At 42.5% G+C, this 18,215-nt stretch overlaps 1 protein-coding gene across 1 annotated transcript; it reads right to left on the bottom strand.

Moving 5' to 3' along the window:
- Nucleotides 1-526: 526 nt before the first annotated feature.
- TMC4 (transmembrane channel like 4) lies at nt 527-18,077 on the bottom strand. Its single transcript, XM_007438805.4, has 16 exons — nt 17,974-18,077; nt 15,276-15,510; nt 13,492-13,640; nt 13,237-13,398; nt 11,194-11,279; nt 10,961-11,106; nt 10,705-10,852; nt 9,623-9,796; nt 9,088-9,251; nt 7,678-7,804; nt 6,908-7,005; nt 6,169-6,355; nt 4,932-5,062; nt 4,314-4,469; nt 3,972-4,050; nt 527-2,816 (listed from the first exon to the last, which is right to left on the bottom strand). Exons 1-16 carry the CDS (start codon nt 18,023-18,025, stop codon nt 2,763-2,765), a joined length of 2,148 nt encoding a protein of 715 aa, XP_007438867.1. The 5' UTR covers nt 18,026-18,077; the 3' UTR covers nt 527-2,762.
- Nucleotides 18,078-18,215: the final 138 nt, after the last annotated feature.

The following is an 18,215-nucleotide window of genomic DNA, read 5'->3' on the forward strand; positions in this document are numbered from 1 at the left end:
ATTGTCCATATATTACTGTTCAGGGATGTGAAGGTTGAAAATAATAATCTGTCCAAAGCCACACAGTGAAACCATGACAAAGATTAAATTGGAACAAATGCCCCCCAGGAACAGCTTGATTCTATGCATATATTTGGATATAAATCCTTTGTTCATAATAACAATGCATACAGTCACAAATTATGTCTGCAAGTAGCGGGAGCTTTCTAATTTATGGATTGGCAGAAATTTAAAGAATAATGTTTTGCCACCAAGTTTTGAGTTTCATCCCTGAGATTGGAGTATTAATGCATCCTTAAAAGTGTCTTTCAGATGTGAGTCTCTTCTGTAGCTGTGTCAGTGAAACACTTTTAATTGGATCTAGAGTAGGGGATATGTTATAAATAACATGTTTTATTTGTCTGCTTGTTTGTGGCTGCATTGACCCAGTTTGTGAAGCTTGGATAGTTTTAAACTTGGTTGTGATGATGCATCCTAATTCAAAATACAAAGACTTAACAATATTTTTTTATAATTATTTATTCAGTCAGTCAGTCACAATATGCATAAGCTACTTTTAACAGACTAGCCATGAAAAAAAAATACAAATAGGAGAATTACAAATGTAAATTATGGCACAAATTCTGGTTCTTTCTAATCATATCTTTTTTACAGAATTTGGCCAGAAACCTGTTTTCATACAATTGTGAAAGAGTGGGTGGCTGAAGCATTTAGGAACAGCACTGGTGGGTAAGAATCAGAGAATCTAACTAGATTTGATTTAATTTAAGAAATAAAGACTCCTTCAAATGGAGCTTGTTTCCTAGAGACCTGATGCCTATATCAATGCAGTACAGAAATGATCTTCCTGGAATACTTTTTTTTCCCCCACTTTTCCAGTCTAGTCTACCAGTATGGAATTCCCTGTTGTAGGAGTTCCCAAAGTGTAGACCATAATCCCCCATGGGGTCATGAGCAACTTCGAGAGATCATGTTTTTTAAAGGCTGCTCAGACTTTCACAGGTAGCATGGGAATGCTTTGCCCAGGCAAAGAAAGGAACAAAGCCCTGAGCGAGTTTTGGAAGATGGCTAAATCCACAGGTCTAGCCACCTCTCAAAACATCTACAGATCATAGCGGTGCTGTGATTGGTAGATGTTTTACCACCAGCTGGTGGCTCCTGGCATGACTTGTAGTAGTATATTCATTGTTTTTGGAGGGTCTATACAAGTTCCGTATCTTTAGCCATTATTTTTCTAAACTTTCAGATAGAAAAACTTTGTTGAGTGGTAAGAGAAAAGTTAAAGATGATCCAGCTATCAGTAGGCTGATAAAAGTAAGCCTAGGTCAAGACAGTATGATGAAAGTTACATACCGTATATACTTATGGATAAGCCAAGAATTTTAGATGCCAAAATATACCCACAAAATTGGGTTCGGCTTATCTGCAGATAGGCTTATCCATGAGTATATCTGGTAATACAGTGGTACCTCTAGTTACGAACTTAATCCGTTCTGGTTGCAACTCGAGTTGGTCGCAACTCGAGGTAAATTTTCCCATAAGTTTCAATGTAAATACGATTAATCCGTTCCGCCCTCCGAATTTGGTCGCACCACGAGGCAAATTTCCCCATAAGGTTCAATGTAAATACGGCTAATCCGCCCTCCGAATTTGGTCGCACCACGAGGCAAATTTCCCCCATAAGGTTCAATGTAAATACATACGTTAAACAGTTCTGAAACATATGCATTTTATTTTTAAACCACAAAAACATGAAAATAGTCGAGATGGTCGACTTCGCCATCTTGTACTCCAAGGCCAGATCAGTCACACAAATACCACGATCGTGCTTTTCTATAATGTCCTTCTTAAGTTCGATGGTCACTTTTTTCTTCAAAGCCTTATTCTTGCCAAGCCTGCTCTGCATTTTCTTTGGAGCCATGCTGACAAGCACACCAAACACCTTCCAAACGCCACAAAACACACCACAAGCCTCACCGAACGTCTCCTTGCTACCACGATCTCGCCCACAGGAAGCCGCGACCGCGTGGCAGCAGGGAAAATGGCCGTGGATCCAGTTCGTAACTCGAGGCGGAGTTCGCAAGTCGAGGTAAATTTTTGGGGCCGGAGCTGGTCGTATCTCGAAAAATTCGTAAGGAGGGGCGTTCGTAACTCGAGGTACCACTGTATTTTTTTAAAGGGCCCGCATATCCCATATATATTTGCAGGATATACAAACAAACAAACAAGAATTTCAAGAGTTGGCTTATCCGCAGGTGGCACATTTTTCATGGTATTTTGATTAAAAATTCAAGAGTCGGTTTATCTGTGAATGGGCTTATATGCAAGTATATATGGTATCATTTAATAAGTGACATAGTTATGTCTTGCCCAGTCCAAATCCTGAGGAAATCATTAATTTTATTTGAGTCGCACAAATTATCATTTTAGGGGATTCCAGTATTCCAAAGTTAAGGATCTCTACAAGAGGTCTCCTTTCTAAGTGCTGAACTGATTTGACCCCACTTCACTTCTGAGTACAAAGTCATCCAGCTGCCAGTTCATTAAAGCCAAAATTAAATATTATATAATTGCTCCTCATTTAATAATTTTTCCCTTCTGTCATTTTAGAGATTATAATGGAGCAGCAATTTTCAGAGGAACCTGGAGGCCACGGTAGCGTATTCTGCAGTACAATTTAAAAACCCGTAACATAAAAGCATTGGTGATATCCTGAAGTATTTTTGAATAAGGTGAAAAAGGTGGAATATATTTCTTTTCTTTCACTGACTCAATTCTGAAATCCGTTTCACGAGGAAGAGCTTGTCCTGACTCTCCTGAGAGAAAGAGAACAATGAAAGCAATGAAGTCTCTCCCACCATTTGATAGCGGATGAGGCAGCTGGCCTGGCATATATAACTGAGATCAGGCTGAGCCTGAGTGGGGGTCTTCCCCGTTCTGAGATGTACCCACCTGGGTCTGAGTTGGGCATCAGCCGCAACCCTGGGGTAGAGGAGCAAGGTGGCAGTTGTCATCTGTGAAGCCCTACCACCTTTCAGAGATGCAGTGCTGCAGATAACTGGACATGGCATCTTGTGGTTGAAGGTGGGCTCTAGCGAGCGGTTGGGTTTGTTGCTGTTCTACCAGCCTCCTGCTATGTCATGACATCTCCCCCTGAGCTGCTCAACTCCATTGCAGAGCTGGTGAAGGCATCAGGCTAGAAACCAGGAGACCATGAGTTCTAGTCCTGCCTAGGCACAAAGCCAGCTGGGTGACCTTGGGCCAGCCCCTCTCTCTCATCCCTAGGAAGGAGGCAAGGGCAAACTACCTCTGAAAAGCCTTGCCAAGAAAACTGCAGGGACTTGTCCAGGCAGTCGCCAGGAGTCAACACGGACTCGAAGGCACGAAAAAATCAAAATAAAAATGATGAGTAAACCAAAGCTTTGTAGATTAGCATGCTGCACAAACCAGGCCATTATAACTAATTCAGCCGACAATAATTTAAAAAATCCTGATGTAATGTCATGTATGAATTTAGCATTCTTTTCTCCATCTCTCCATTTTTAAAAAATGCTTTTAAAATGACAGGAAAGTGGAAGCATATCTTTAAGAAGTCAGATCATTTCTCTAGCTAGCTAACACTGTTTACTCTGACTGGCTTCCACAGTCTCACAAGACAGGAGCTAAACCTCCACTATTTTACTCCTGCACAGAAGATTAGAAAAATTAGAAATTTTTAAGCTGTGGCATAATGACTACTATTCTCGGAAGCCCTAAACGCACATTTCTGCTGGATGATCTTTGAGGTCCTTTCCAACAATTACTATAATAGAAGAGAATGAACCTGCATCTGCCAAACCATGATTAATATATCATTGCCCTCTCCCCATCTTTTCTGTATGCCCTTTGCCCATCCTGAACCATCCAATCCTGGAGTTAGTTTTTCACCCACCTCACACCCACTCTTGGATTGCTCTTAATGAATCACTCACCAGACGGAGCTGTCCTTTAAGACCTTTGACCGTGGAACTGTATGAGTTGGCCAGTGCCTTGAGATAGAACATGAGGATGCTTCAAGAGGGGATGGAAACAAACAGAGAGAGAAAAAATAAATAGTTATGGTATTACTCCAGATGCTACAATCCTTAGGATGCAAGACTCTAGGCCTCGAGCAGTATTTCTCAACCTTGGCAACTTTAAGACATGCGGATTTCAACACTTGAAGTCCACATGTCAAATGTTGCCAACGTTGAGAAACCCTGGCCTAGAAGCTAGGCCCCTTTTCCTTCCCATGCCCCATCCTCCAGACCCCTTTAGAAGACTCAACTCCTCACCTCAGAAGCAGGAACAAGGGCACAGCAAAGGCGACCGAGCCCACAAATCTCAAGAAGTCTCGGGTACCAGTAGGTAACTCTGACACAGCCTTACTGACTACATTCCACATGGTGGGTTCATCACGGAACGGGCCACATGCTTTTGAAGGGGGCAGGCTGTGGGGAAAAACTGGGAGTGAGATGGTAGCCAGCAGGGAACGGAATTCAAAACACACTTTATTCACTCAAATGTGATACAGCTCTTCCTCAAATTAGCCACCCATTTTGCTCTGATTCATCAAAACATAACATGGTTTGCTTGTTTTTGAACCAAGAGTGTTCTGTGAATGCAGTCACTGTGGGGTGTAAACCATAGTTTAAGGCTTACTCTTTTGCCTAAAGGCAGCCAAGTGGGGTTTACTGAATAAACTATAATTAAGCAACTTTGGCTTAGCAGCGGATGAACCCACCCTTTTATTCTTCTACTTTTAGAGGTCCTGACAGCATTGCTACACCTGTGGGGTATATAGATTCCTGGTTGCCATACATAAATCGTAAGATGCCCCAAAGGTGAAGGTTAACAAATATATTTACTGGAGTTTGCTCCCTGTTAAGGTTAGAGGGCACTCTAATACTTACACAAAGATGCTGTATAGGGCTGGGACACAGGATATTGTGAGACCCAGAAGCAAAATCAAAAGGAAAAAAAAGTTGGAGCTTGAAGCGCGGAACGTGCGTTCGGCTGGACGGCAGTTGGCATAAAGGGTGAACTAGAAGAAGAAGGGGAGAAAACCAGCCAAAGCTCTAGAGCAGTGTTTATCAAACTCAGCAACGTTAAGATGTGTGGACTTCAACTCCTAGAATGCTGCCTGGGGAATTCTGGGAGTTGAAATCCATACATCTTAAAGTTGCTGAGGCTAGGAAACACTGCACTAGAGTCTTGGATCACATCCTTTTTCTGTTGAAAATACTCCCAAGCTCTTGGAAACCACCTGGTGTCTTTTTATTCACTATCTCAATAACGTTGAGACTGGATCATCATTATTTTTAAATTTTTATTTTAGACAGGTACACTCAAAAGGGTATAGAAACAATCATTTTAATCCTTGCAAAATTGTAAGGTTACTCTTTCTTCAAGGTTTTTAAAATTATTGATGTTGTTTTGTTGTTGTTTTCCTTTTTAGCTATCTTTAAAGTTGCCCGTGCAATAGCTCACTGGGGTAAAGGCGCTCTATTTTGGTATCCTGTTACTTGGGCGATTTCTGAACATGGGTCTATGGCCTTCAGTTGATCTGTGTCCAAAAATAGCCCAGCTGACTAGTCAATGTGGTGGAGCTGTGGAATGAAGCAGGATAAAGGCAGAGAAGGGAGAGGTATGTTCAGACTTTCAGGATTGATATCAGCCCTTTGAGGTACACCAGACCACAAGTTATGGATATTAATTTTACTTTATTATAAGGTTACAGTAACAGAATCTTGCAAGTCTGAATGTGCCTCCCCTCCCTGCCTTTCTCCTAAAGAGGACTAGAGAGGGTCAGGCCTGAGACGTTTTCTCAAATTACATTTCTGCCTCAGACTTCTCTTATCTGACCCTTGTCTTGGCTGCCACTCTTCCTGCTGTTCCTCAAGGCTATTCTCACATCCCATTACAATATCTTTCAGCTTTCAATCTAGCAATCCCATCAACATTTGCACCAAGTCCCTGGCAGAGCATTCCACATGGAAAGGTTTCCTTGAAGACAGAAAACAATTGGAAAGCCCCAATGCTTGATTCTCCCACAGTAACCAGGACCCTAACTTCCATTGCCCTTTCTCTGCTGCACCTTGTAGTTATACTTCAGGACTATTTTTGCTGTCAGACCTGTTGTAGAATCACCTTTTTCAGGTAGAAGATAGCGATATATTTGATGGTGTTGAGCACTGGCAGAAGAGGGCAGAAAAGAGCTCCTGTCCAGCACAAGGTCTGCCCGTACACCAGGTCCAAAATGTTGCCAGGCACCATGAATTCCTGTTCCCCCCACCATTTGATCAAGCGGCAGGTGGGCAAGTAAGTCACCAGCATCCTAGAAGAGGGAAGAAAGGGAGAAAAAGTATGGATTTTGCTGGTGACCTCTGATTTTCATATGAAGCCCAGACATAGCCACGTGTTTTTCCAGTCATTCATTTATTCCTTTATACTCTGCTCTTCCCCCACAGACTTCTCTCCTTTCCATTTTGTCTAAACAACAACCTTTTGAGGTATTTAGGCCAAGAGAGAATGAGTTGGAAGTCACCCACCAGTTTTAAGTGAGAATTTGGATCAAAGACTCCTCAGTTTTACCCAACTTTCCACTGGAGTGAGTTATAGTGGGTTAATTATTTAAAAATGTATACAGATTAAAAAAAATAGCTATAGACATGTACGAAAATGGATTAAAGGTAGGAATTTCCTGGAAGAAAAAAGAAAGCCCCAAATAAATGGCCACAACATGACTTGACAAGAAAATATTACTTTTATACTCAGGAACTAGTATAGATGTTGAAGCAATATCTCAGCCGCTGGATTAAGGAAAGGAACCCAAACAAATCATTCCCCCCCCGCCCATCATCAGACATGATAAAACTTAATGACTTACTTTCTGGGAAACTCCACAAACAATGTCACAAGCAGTGTGATCACTAAGTCAAAGATCATCAACTTGTACATTTCCTGGCCCACCGAAGTCTCCCAGCACTGGAGGGACAGAGAAGTTTCTCTCAGATTCCTCTATACCAAATTGCCCGTAAAAACTCGCATTTCCCATTTGCCCATATTCCAGAGAGCCATATCTCTTCCAAATAATCCAGGACCTAGTTTCAAATTTAAATTTTAGTTCTTCTTAGGAGAATGAAGGAATCTGAATTGCATCCGTTCATTCATCATGGGGTTAGGTTAGGATTAGTATTACAATACGGGTCAGGTTTAGAGTTAGATGTAGGATTAGATTGGGTTGGGTTGGGTTTTGTGCGATGTAAAGTTATGTAAACCTCGCTGCAGTCCGGAAGCCATTGAAATCAATGGGGCTCACATTAGTCATACCTAACAACTTATTTATTTATTTATTTATTTATTCATTCATTCATAATTTAAGTGTATAATTTAACTTCCATTAATTTCAATAGTTGTATTCCAAATATGCCTAGATCTGTCTTTAATTATGCAATTACAGTTTCATTTTCTGAATTGTAGGACATTTAGGAAATGGGAATCATTTGTTATCCCTCCCACATAGATGGCTTTTCCAGTCTTTTTTTCCACAGGAAATCTTTTGAGGAAAATATTAAATAGTAGCACAGTTTGTTTTGGCTAGTTATTCTAGAAGTTTCCACCTCCAGCATAAAACCACTACTTCCCTTTTAATCTTACCGGATGAAGATGATTATTATAACCACACTTCTGACACTCTGAATTCTGCAGGTCCCCATGACAGGTGATCTGGCCCCACAGTGTGATGAGGAGCACAGCTAGGCTAGCAAAACGCAGGAAAACATTCCTGTCAAAGAGATGGACATGTCAGGTTGCCTAATAACCAAGAGAGGGGAAGAAAAAAAATCATGTGAGCTGTTCTCAGCCCATGAAGAGCAGCTGGATGCATAGGAGTCCACAAAGGATGCTGCTGGAGATAGATATGGAAATAGATATGGTTTAACATTTGCACCTCCACCTGCATCAAGAGGTGCAAACTTAGAGCACCCAATTGAAGATGTCAGTGATACACATCACATCCCTGGACTCAGTTCTGTCAGGCCTAGCCCAAGGAACTCCAAGAGACCATGTAAATTCAGTCCAGCTATGTTTATTAGCTACAACCTCTAGCAAGAATCTTCCCAAGCTAAAACCCCAGTTCCCAAAGTCCTCCAGCCACAACAGTGTGAATTCCTCAGGGAGGTGTCAGTCTCATCCTTTTGTTCCTCTCACACGGTTCCGGTGAGCTAAGAAAATGCTTATCTCCCTGAGCTTGGCTTCATAATTCCATTCCATCACAGTTCTCAGTCTCTCCACAATGTGCAAGAGTGAGAAACACTGATCAGGTCTGCTCTCTAGCTCCTAAATTTCAAGGCTCTCCAGGACTGCAGGAAACAAAGGAGATCACACCAATCAATTTACAGCAGACATGGGGGACCACCAGTGCCCCTCAACATGTTGCTTAATCTCAAGTCCCAGATGCCCTCAACCCAACAACCGTACTGGTGAGGGATGTGTAGATTTGTGGTTCATTAGCACCTAGAAAACTATTAGTCCTTCACCTCTGAGCTAAAGGATAGGTTTCCGACTGCTTCCAAAGGGGAATTGATAATGGCACTATGAAAAATAATTCCATTCTGGAACTTTTTAGAATACAATGGATCTAACTAGTCCTGCCTATCACTCAAAACAAGCACATCTGCCTTGGTGAGGAAGGAGCTTGCTTGTACATAAACTGGCTAAAAATGAAGTCAGCTTAAGAAGTGTCTTTCCAGATTTTGGTGTCTTCCTTCACTTTGGCCTGTTTTCCACTATGGCCCCTGATTGGTGGGTTCTCCTGTTTCTTTATCCCTCCCATCTTTGTTGTGAAAGCAAGCATCAATAGCTATTCTTTCTGTGGGGAGGTTTTTGAGGACAAGTGCTTTATTTACATTGATAGACCTTTTTTATCAGCATTCCTCTGCTGAATCCTTTTTGTACTTGATATCTTCCCATCTGGTGTGTCCACTGTAGACCCATTAAAAATGAAAAGAAAGCACCATAGTCTTACTTTTCTCCCTATACAGCAGGCACACCTAGCATTTTTTGTACCTGAGAAGTGTGATTTTGATTTGAAAGCTGAGTGGGTATTTCTCGAGTGGAACAAGGACCTCAAAGATCATTGGGACAAGGAGATTGGCAGTCGTGATGACAATGGATGGGAGATAAGCCACCAGCAGTTCCAGGAAGTACTGACCTTTGACGGGAGAATCTGTCTGTACCAAAAGACAGAGGAAGTTTTATCTGGGCATGAAAGTTATAGAAAGAAAAATATATTATTAAATAGGAGCTGCTTCCTTGGCAAATGAGGCCTGTGAGACAGAGAGAGAACTGGCTTCTTAGGGGCAGAACTTTAACTAGCAAGGCAATGGCTGACAGAACTGTCATGCAGCTGGCTAAGACTAGTCCTTGGTCCACAAAGGTTCTGCTTGGATTTTCAGCACTACAACTGCTGTCCAAACCCACCAGATTTGTGACAACCCAAATGCCTCCACCACAATATGGGGGACTGGTCAGAAAGGGGTGGGGCCTTAAGTATTGGGGGGAGCACAATCTACCAAAGTGTAACTGAGGGCCACACACTTACCTTTCCCAGCAGCCCCTGGGAATAGTTCGTCGCCAGAAAGATGCAGTAAAAGGAGCCTCCCAAAAGCACTAAAACCAGGATGTTGAGTAGGCTTCGCAAGACATAGAGGCTGACTCGCTGGGACGTGGTCAACTCTGCCTGGTGCTTGCGGAAAGCGGCTTCTTCCAGATCCATCTGGAAGCGGGGAGGAAGGGATGAGAAGCATCTGGAGCAGCCCAGAACAAAGGACAATCAAAGCAGCTTGCAGCTCTTGAAAGATTAGCTTTGCCCCAACCCTGATTGAAGAGTCATAGTTGCACATTGCACAGAGCCATTTTTTTGTCTGGGCTGATGGTGCTTTGTGACCTTGACAATGGTTGTTTTTAAGCCATGTGGGAACCCAATCAACTGTGGCTTTCCCAACAACCTAAAAGAAACCAAGGCCTAGTTCTATATACTGTATGTGGACCCAGTCATAATAAAAAAAAAAAAAAAGCGTCTTTACTGACATTATCCTACGATAGCAAAGCAACCATGCCAGAAATTAAAACACAGTTAGCAATGCTCTAGCTTTTCCCTTCACACCTTCCCAACAAGTCAGAAATCCCCCATCCTTGGAAAATAACAAAACGGAAAAGGATCCCTATTACTTCTCGTGTAAATGCTAAAAGTTGTATCTTGGGGGGAGGGGGCAGCTGTAGCAATTGTTGAAAGTAATCCAAAAGTATATTTTCACCCCTTGGATTTCAGTCCTGTAGTTGCTTAGAGCCATAGAGGTTGTGCAGGAGAGAGAAATTTGGATAATCTAATTACCTTTTTCGTGACCAGCTGATTAGAGCAACAGGGAGGGCTGAAAGAGGTTGTATTGGAGAGGTTGACAGGTCAGCTTTCTTAAGCTAATGGTGGATAAATGTCTGAAAAAAAGTCCCACTAGAATTTGGGTCTGAGAATCATTTTTCTATTAGAAGCCACATTAGTTCAGGATAATTTTTTTTCTTCCTTCTTGCAGGGAAAATTGGTTGGCCCAACCCATTGGAGAGTGCCACACTGGGGAAGTCTGCTCCACATGCTGTAAGACTTCTGGTTTTACCATCTGTCCTTACCCGTAGCTCGTAGCGAATGCTTTTGTGCTTTAACTGCACCATGTTCTTTTGCATCAGGCAGAAATCCCAGCCAGCAAAGACTTTGTTGCTGTAGGACGCAAGGGATGTGTCTTCACTAACCAGGCTTTGTTTGAGACAGAGGACTGACCTGAAGACGGATGGAAGACAAGAAGGCAGGTACTTAAAACAGGAGATTCCTGACATGAGGGTCCATCTGGGGTGGAAGGCTGCTTATAAAGACCAGAACGGTCCTCACCTCCGAACAATCCAGGCTAGGCAGAAGAGGAGGTAGAAGAGCGTGGTGAGGAGGTAAGCAAGGGGGATGTCATAGGAGAAGCTGACAAAGCTGACAGCCAAATTTGGATAGTAGCCGTAGAACAGGTAGGTTTGTTCTATGAATCCCTGCAGGGAGACATACATTCACATCACACATGCTGGTCACCATGGCCACTTCCCAGAGTTTTTTGTCTCGGGTATACAATTTCTTACCTTGCCTGACAGAAGATCCATAATATAGGAAAAGTAGCTGACCAAGCCTTGAGGGTTGGGGTTGTATTGTTGACACAGTGCATTCACTGGAAGGAATTAGGGAGCAAGAGTTAGCTTTCTTTCCAACATGGATGGGCTCAAGGGCTGCATGTAGGCCCTTGATTTTTGCAAGGTTGGGTCACAGCACATAACCTAGTCCTGCTCAGAAAAAGGGGGGGGGGCGGAATTAAGAATATGGACAAAATAGCATGAGCTCTTAGCACCATTCCTGGAAAAAAAATGGATGCGCCTTGCTTCCTTTGGTGGGGAATGTATGATGAAATAGCTTTTTCCAACCCACTCATCTAAATTCTCCTTCAGAGTATATTTGCAACCTGTTTTTCTAACAAGCCTTTTAGTGATGCCATTTAGATAACGTTAGTCTTTGATCTTACCGGTTTTTATAGCAATTCCTCCTTTAGATGGCAGTGCATAACATTTCTCATTTCAAAGAGTCTTATATCCCCATCCCAGCTCTTTGAAAAGCAAGGGGTAATTATCTGATTTACTTCAAAATGTAGTAATTAATGCAATTACTTTAATTAAAGTAATTAATTGACTGACTGACTGAGGGATGGATGGATGGATGGATGGATGGATGTTTTAAACATTTGTATGCTGTACCTCAAAACTGAGTTTATTTACTTCAAAATGTGGTAAATGTACATTTCTTATTGCTTCTACAAGAGCACCCTGCACATCTGCTGTATAATTCTTCCCTGCCAGTATTACAGAAACATTTTATTCACAAGAGCCCACATGGCAAGCAGAAATTCAGTAAGATTCTCCCTCCTCCAAATACAGTGTGATTAAAGCTATGCCTTATACTGGTGTAGGCTTTCACAGCTAGTATTGTTGGGCGGTGTTGGGCTTCAGGGATTAGTGACCATGGTCTAGACAACACATTTCCTGACATTTGCCGGCAACTGTGGCTGGCATTTTCAGAGGCAAGCTGGTCTGCTACACCTGTTGAATTTCTGCCTCCTACTCAAGGCATAATAGAATCATAGGGTTGAAAGGAAGCTTGAAGGTCTTCTAGTCCATAATAGAATCATAGGGTTGGAAGGAAGCTTGAAGGTCTTCTAGTCCATAATAGAATCATAGGGTTGGAAGGAAGCTTGAAGGTCTTCTAGTCCACCCCCTGCCCAAGGCGGGAATCCTCAGATCATCCCAGACAAATGGTTGCTTAAGCTTTGCTTGACAACATCCAGTGATGGAGCCGCCACCACTCCAAAAGGCAGGCTGTTCAACTGCCTCATAACTCTCACAGTTAGGAAATTCCTCCATATTTCAAGTTTGTATTTCTCTCTGTAAAGCTTCCACTCATTCATTCTTCTTAGAATGCAGCCTTCAAGACCCTCACCATTTTTTGCTGTTCTGTGCTCTCTTTCTCAGCACACTGGGCTGCATCAACAGAGGTATAATGTTGAGATCATGGTAAGAGACTTGTCCATTCTATGCTGCACTGGTTGGACCACACCTGGAATACTGACCAGTGCAGCATACAGTGGAACTATCACATCCCATAATTTTTGGCACCTGTAGCACACTGCTGGCTCATGCTTAATCTGTGATGTAACAGGACATCCAGATCCTTCTCACAAGAACTACTGCTCAGTTATGTGCCACCTGTCCTGCACCTCTACATCTGATTTTTCCTACCTAAATGCAGAACCCTACAATTCTTGCCATTGAACTGTGTTTTGTTGGAAAAGGCCTGATCTTCAAGTCTATCAAGATCCTTTTGAACCTTGAGTCCATCTTCCGAGGTGTAACCAATCCCACCGCAGCTTTGTGCTGAGCGTCCCTTCTACCCCTTGACTATGTCATTTATAAAAATGTTGAAGAGCAGTGGGCCTCATATGGGACTTGTTTTATATTGTATTTTTTTCTGTGAGAGCCATTGAGAGTCATTCTTGATTGCAATGGGATAGAAATAAAATCAATATATTTTATATTGATTGCTCAGAATACATGGTCTGATGTCTTGGGTCACTCACTCACCCAAACTACTGTTTGGTTGGCTTGTCCAGTTGAGTTGCAGAGCTTCAAAGGCAGCGTTTGGAGCAATCACAAATCCCACCACCAGCAAGGAAGCAGCAAAATTCATCAGGACCAAGAAACGCAAGAAATTAAAATAGGATTGGATCCCTGTTCCAAAATGGCCTTTGGGAACAGAATAAAAATGGTCAAAAGGCAAAACTCAAACTCCTATCCTATCACTCTCCCCAAAATGGTCCTTATGAGCCATGCCCATACCTTCAATGTGGTGCAGAGTGCCCCGCCACATCTCAGCAGAAGAGATGGCGATGCCCGCCTGACTCTGGAGACGGCGCAGTGTCTTCAACTTCTCTACATGCCAAAGTTGCCAACCGCTGAGCTGCTTGACAGCCTGCTTCTGCAGCATTCTTGAAGTAAAGAGTGGTTAAATGAGAAGCTAAATCATTGCAATTTAAAACAAAGTGTGTAGCATTGCTTCCCCCCTCCCAAATTATGTACAATCCCTCAGCTGAATATGTGTAACTCAGGGTTGAACTGTGGAGTCCTTGCAGTTCTCTGAGCTTAGTTCTTTTCTTGCAAACGTTTCATTACCTGGCTAGGTAACATCTTCAGTACTAGAATGGAGTGGGCTTTGCTTGCTGTTTATATACTGTGGCATGCCCTGCCAGTGTTGATGGGGGTGGGGGTTTTGTTTTGTTCCTCTGGTAGTTCCTTGATTAGGATACTGTTTACTGCTTGATTGTGTGCCTGGTGGTAATGCCTTGTCTGAATCCATGTGTTGTGAGATTAAGGAGTTTTCATCATGTCTTCTGACTGCTAGTTGTTGTAGATGACTCCTGTTTTTTCTTCTTGTGCTACTGGGTCTTTTGGTTTACTTAAGATGTTTTGGAGGGCTTTAGTTGGTTTGTGTGCTACAGAGATGCCATGTGGTTGTAATAGTCTGTTGGTGGTTTCTGATGTCTCAGCTATGAAAAGGATCACACTGCCATACATCAGAAACATCTCAGAAACCACCAACAGACTATTACAACCACATGGCATCTTCGTAGCACAACATACAGTGTAAGGACTGCAACAACCACTACGTAGGACAGACGGGCAGAAAGCTTGCAGAACACATCCGTGAACACCAACTAGCTCCTTAAACTCCTTAATCTCACAACACATGGACAGACTGAACCATAGTTTTAACTGAGAAACTGTCAGCATTTTAGACCAAGCTAAATCCAAAAATGCAAGAGAATTCTTGGAAGCTTGGTATTCAGACAAGGCAGCAATCAACAGACACATAGAGATAAACAGCATCTACACACTATTCAAGAGACAATAGAAAAGGAAACAAAAGACCAGAACATCTCCTCACCAGCAATCATCACCCAGATAAGCAGAGATTACCACCAGGCACACAATCAAGCAGTAAACAGTACCCTAATCAAGGAACTACCAGAGGAACAAAACAAACCCCCCACCCCAACACTGGCAGGGCATGCCACAATATATAAACAGAGAGCAAACCCCATCCCATTCTAGTACTGAAGATGTTACCTAGCCCAGTAATGAAACGTTTGCAAGAAAAGAACCAAGCTCAGAGAACCCCAAGGACTCTACAATCCCTCAGCTTTTATAAAACCTTCCATCTCCATGGAAGAATCCAATCCACGTTTAAGAAAAATATTCAAAGTAGGGCTCCTAATTTCTTTGATCAAGATATTCTTCAATAGGGCTGCACTTTGCTTAGAAACCTCTGTGCCATCCCACTAAGTCCCTTAACCCCCCCCCCGAACTATATCTTTGGATCTCTTCCCAAATTTTCTGGATTCCCAGTTGCCTTTGTTCTGTTCCACAAGAGCCTCCAGAAACGACAGGGTCCACTGTATGTTTCTCTTGAGATGGTGCCCTTCAGATACATCAGACTACAAATCCCATAATTAGCAATCACTATGCTATCTGAGGACACCAAGTGGGGGGTGGCATTTTAATCACACTCTTTTCAATGTTCCCCTCCACAACAGCCTTGTGGCAAGAATCAAGAGCCTTCCTACCTGACCTTGCGTTTCTCCTCCAGGCAGAGAGGCATCTCCTTCAGAAGGTGGCTTTCTTTCCCTTCTTCTTCCAGCAACACCTCTGGGACCACTCGGTGGGGGTCTGCTGTGGGCACCGATGCCCCCTCCCAAGCTGCTCCCCAAGCTGCTGCCTTTTTGCCACGAAAACGTAGCGTCTGATTGCTTGGTAGCTGGAGAAAGAGAGATGGGGGGACTTGGAGGCCCCCGCTGGACCCTGCCAGCAGGATCCAAAGTAAGACATCAGTCCAGAGTAAGTCATCTTGAGCATTTCATATGCATTTGGAGACCTGAATATAAACTACAGTTATTTGTTCAAGTTCAGGTTGATTACATGTGCACCCATACGCTGTTCCAAATGTTTACAGAACAAGACAGAATCAACATTAATCTTTATGGTTAATACAGAGCGTTCATCATGCTAAGTGAGACATTTTTTTAACTGTTGTTTGTCATCAATTTCAGACGGCTAGCTGCCATAACTTTAAGGCTGGCGTAGCAAAGAAGCCACACATTCAGCAGTCTTGGACCAAGGACGCTTTGTCCTCATCAGAATCTAGATAATAGGAACTCAGGACCTCGAGGGTATTTTCCTGCACAGATGAATGCACAAAGAACTAGGAACCAGGTCATGCAGCAGATCCACCACTTGGGACTGGCAATATAAACAGAACTTTGTATTAGCAAGAGATATTTCCTACTGAACCTGGCCTTGGCATTTTAGGTCTGTGAAAACCTAGGCTGTGATGGATTTCCTGCCAGCCCCAAAATTGTATGAAACAATCTGAACTCTTAAGTTCCGCAGATGATTTAACATAGCCTATCTGCAAACTGAGACACAACAGACTATAGATTTAAGGGCTCCAAAATGGTTAGCTAGATTATCCATTGATGAACTTTTGTATAAATATATACTATAATAGGAGGCAATGCAGTGCTCATGAACATTAAATTAGTATTTCTAAAAGGTTATTTTACTTTCAAAAGTAGAAAGATGGCATAGACTAAAACAAGTTGCCAACCCCCAGCACTATCTTTATTCACAAAAACACCTCTGAGGCCTATGTGGGGATCCAAAACTTTCTGAAAAAACAAAGAAGTTGCAGGTGAGTGATTTGCTCTATAGTGTGTCTATCTGCCTAGGCAAAACGAGAAAAAAAAAAAGGAAAAAGGAAAAAAGACAAGCTGGGGAGGTAGGGAGGATCTTGAGGGGTTAATGTTGGCAAGAAATAAGCTCACTCATTTGTCCTTGGGGAAAAGTATGTTCTCAGATGCTCTTCTGGACGCGCCCAACTGTCTTGTGCATACCTACGATCCCTTCCACACATAAGGGGTTTTGAGGACTGGGATTGGGTTTTTTGTTGTTGTTTTGGTAAGAACATCCACAATGTTCTCTGATAATTCCAAATACACACACTGACCCAGAATATTTGCCTACTCAAAAGGAAGGCAAACACCAGCCACAGAGAAATGCCTCATTTCCATTTTAAAATGCATCTCACTTGGGAGATCAATTTAAGCAGATGAGGAAGGGCCCAAAGCTTATTAAGACCTACTTCATAAAGAACTGTACAACCACAGAGTTGTACACAATTCCCAACCAAAGGAATTAATCTCAGAGTAAGCCACACTGAACAGAGAGATGCAATCCATCTGGTTTGGAAGAAAACAGATATTTCACAGATACATCCTATTCTTCTTTCTCTAGGTCCCAGCTTGGACCTACTGTAGAAGCTTGTGACACCACTGCCATTTTCTTCTCTAAATGCTCTTGTTGAGTGTCTTTCTCCCCTTGCCTTCTGATTCCTGTAAGCAGGACCAGGCAACTTATAGTCTTAACTCAATATGTGACCCCAGAACTCTTTTTTCTATACTTTCCAGAGCCTCTTCTAACCATGGTGTCAAATTATAGTACTGTAGTACAAGTGCTAGACAAAGACAGCACTATTTCGTTCCATTTCTTAATATGGGAAACAGAAACAAACCTGTAACGTAGACCTAAAATAGGTGTAACAGAGTGTGAAAAACAAAATAAAATACCAACCCATCACAAAATTATTTTGAGACCCTGAAAGATCTTGTGCTTTGGCTTTGCCCATGGTGCTTCACCATCCTCTCCACAACAGTCTTTGTCCCCCTCCACTGCAAGTTAAGTGTGGTTGTTGATCATTGAGAGTTTTGTCCAAATTTTGCATTTCACTGATTATAACATTTCCACATAAGAGGATTCAGACATCCAAATGGGACAGCGTTTCCCAAACAAGTTTCCCCATGTTATTAAAAAGGTGTGGAGTCCTTGGGTTCTCTGAGCTTGGTTGTTTTCTTGCAGACATTTTGTTACCCAACTAGATGACATCTTCAGTGCTAGAAAGGAGTGGGGCTTGCTCTCTGTTTACACAGAACCCCAAGGACTCCATAGTTTAACCCTGAGCTACACATAAATCTTTTTTATTGGTATTAAAAAGTTGCTCTGCAACGGTACATACAGCAGAGCTCTTCACATTTAATCACAATCAGAGAACGGTCACTTCCTAGGATTCTGTCTGCAGACAGCATAATTCAAGATCAGAAAAGACAGCATTGGTGGTGGTGGAGTCTTGCTAAAGGAAAAGAAAATGCTGGAGACTTTTGGTCCTCAGCCCCTCCCAGATCAAAGCAGCCCAAGAACGTGCCCAAGTACCTGCTTCATCCTCTCTGCTCCTCAAACTGCTTTCCATGAAATCTTCTTCCATGGCTGCAAATTATCCAGCCGTGTCATTCAATGCATTTCAGATTTGTGTTGTGAGCAGAGGGAACAAGGAACAAGGAAATAGGATACAAAGGCGGGCATGGATTAATTATTCTTTCAGGTGATTTGCCCCAAGATTGTAACCAGGCAACGGATATGTTAAGAGTCCTGCGAGTGTGCGTAGTTGTAAAGAT

This window comes from Python bivittatus, unplaced genomic scaffold, assembly GCF_059951505.1.
Source record: "Python bivittatus isolate LINGU-HERP-01145 unplaced genomic scaffold, Pbiv_v1 ctg000440_np1212, whole genome shotgun sequence".
In the NCBI taxonomy this organism is placed as follows: Eukaryota; Metazoa; Chordata; class Lepidosauria; order Squamata; family Pythonidae; genus Python; species Python bivittatus.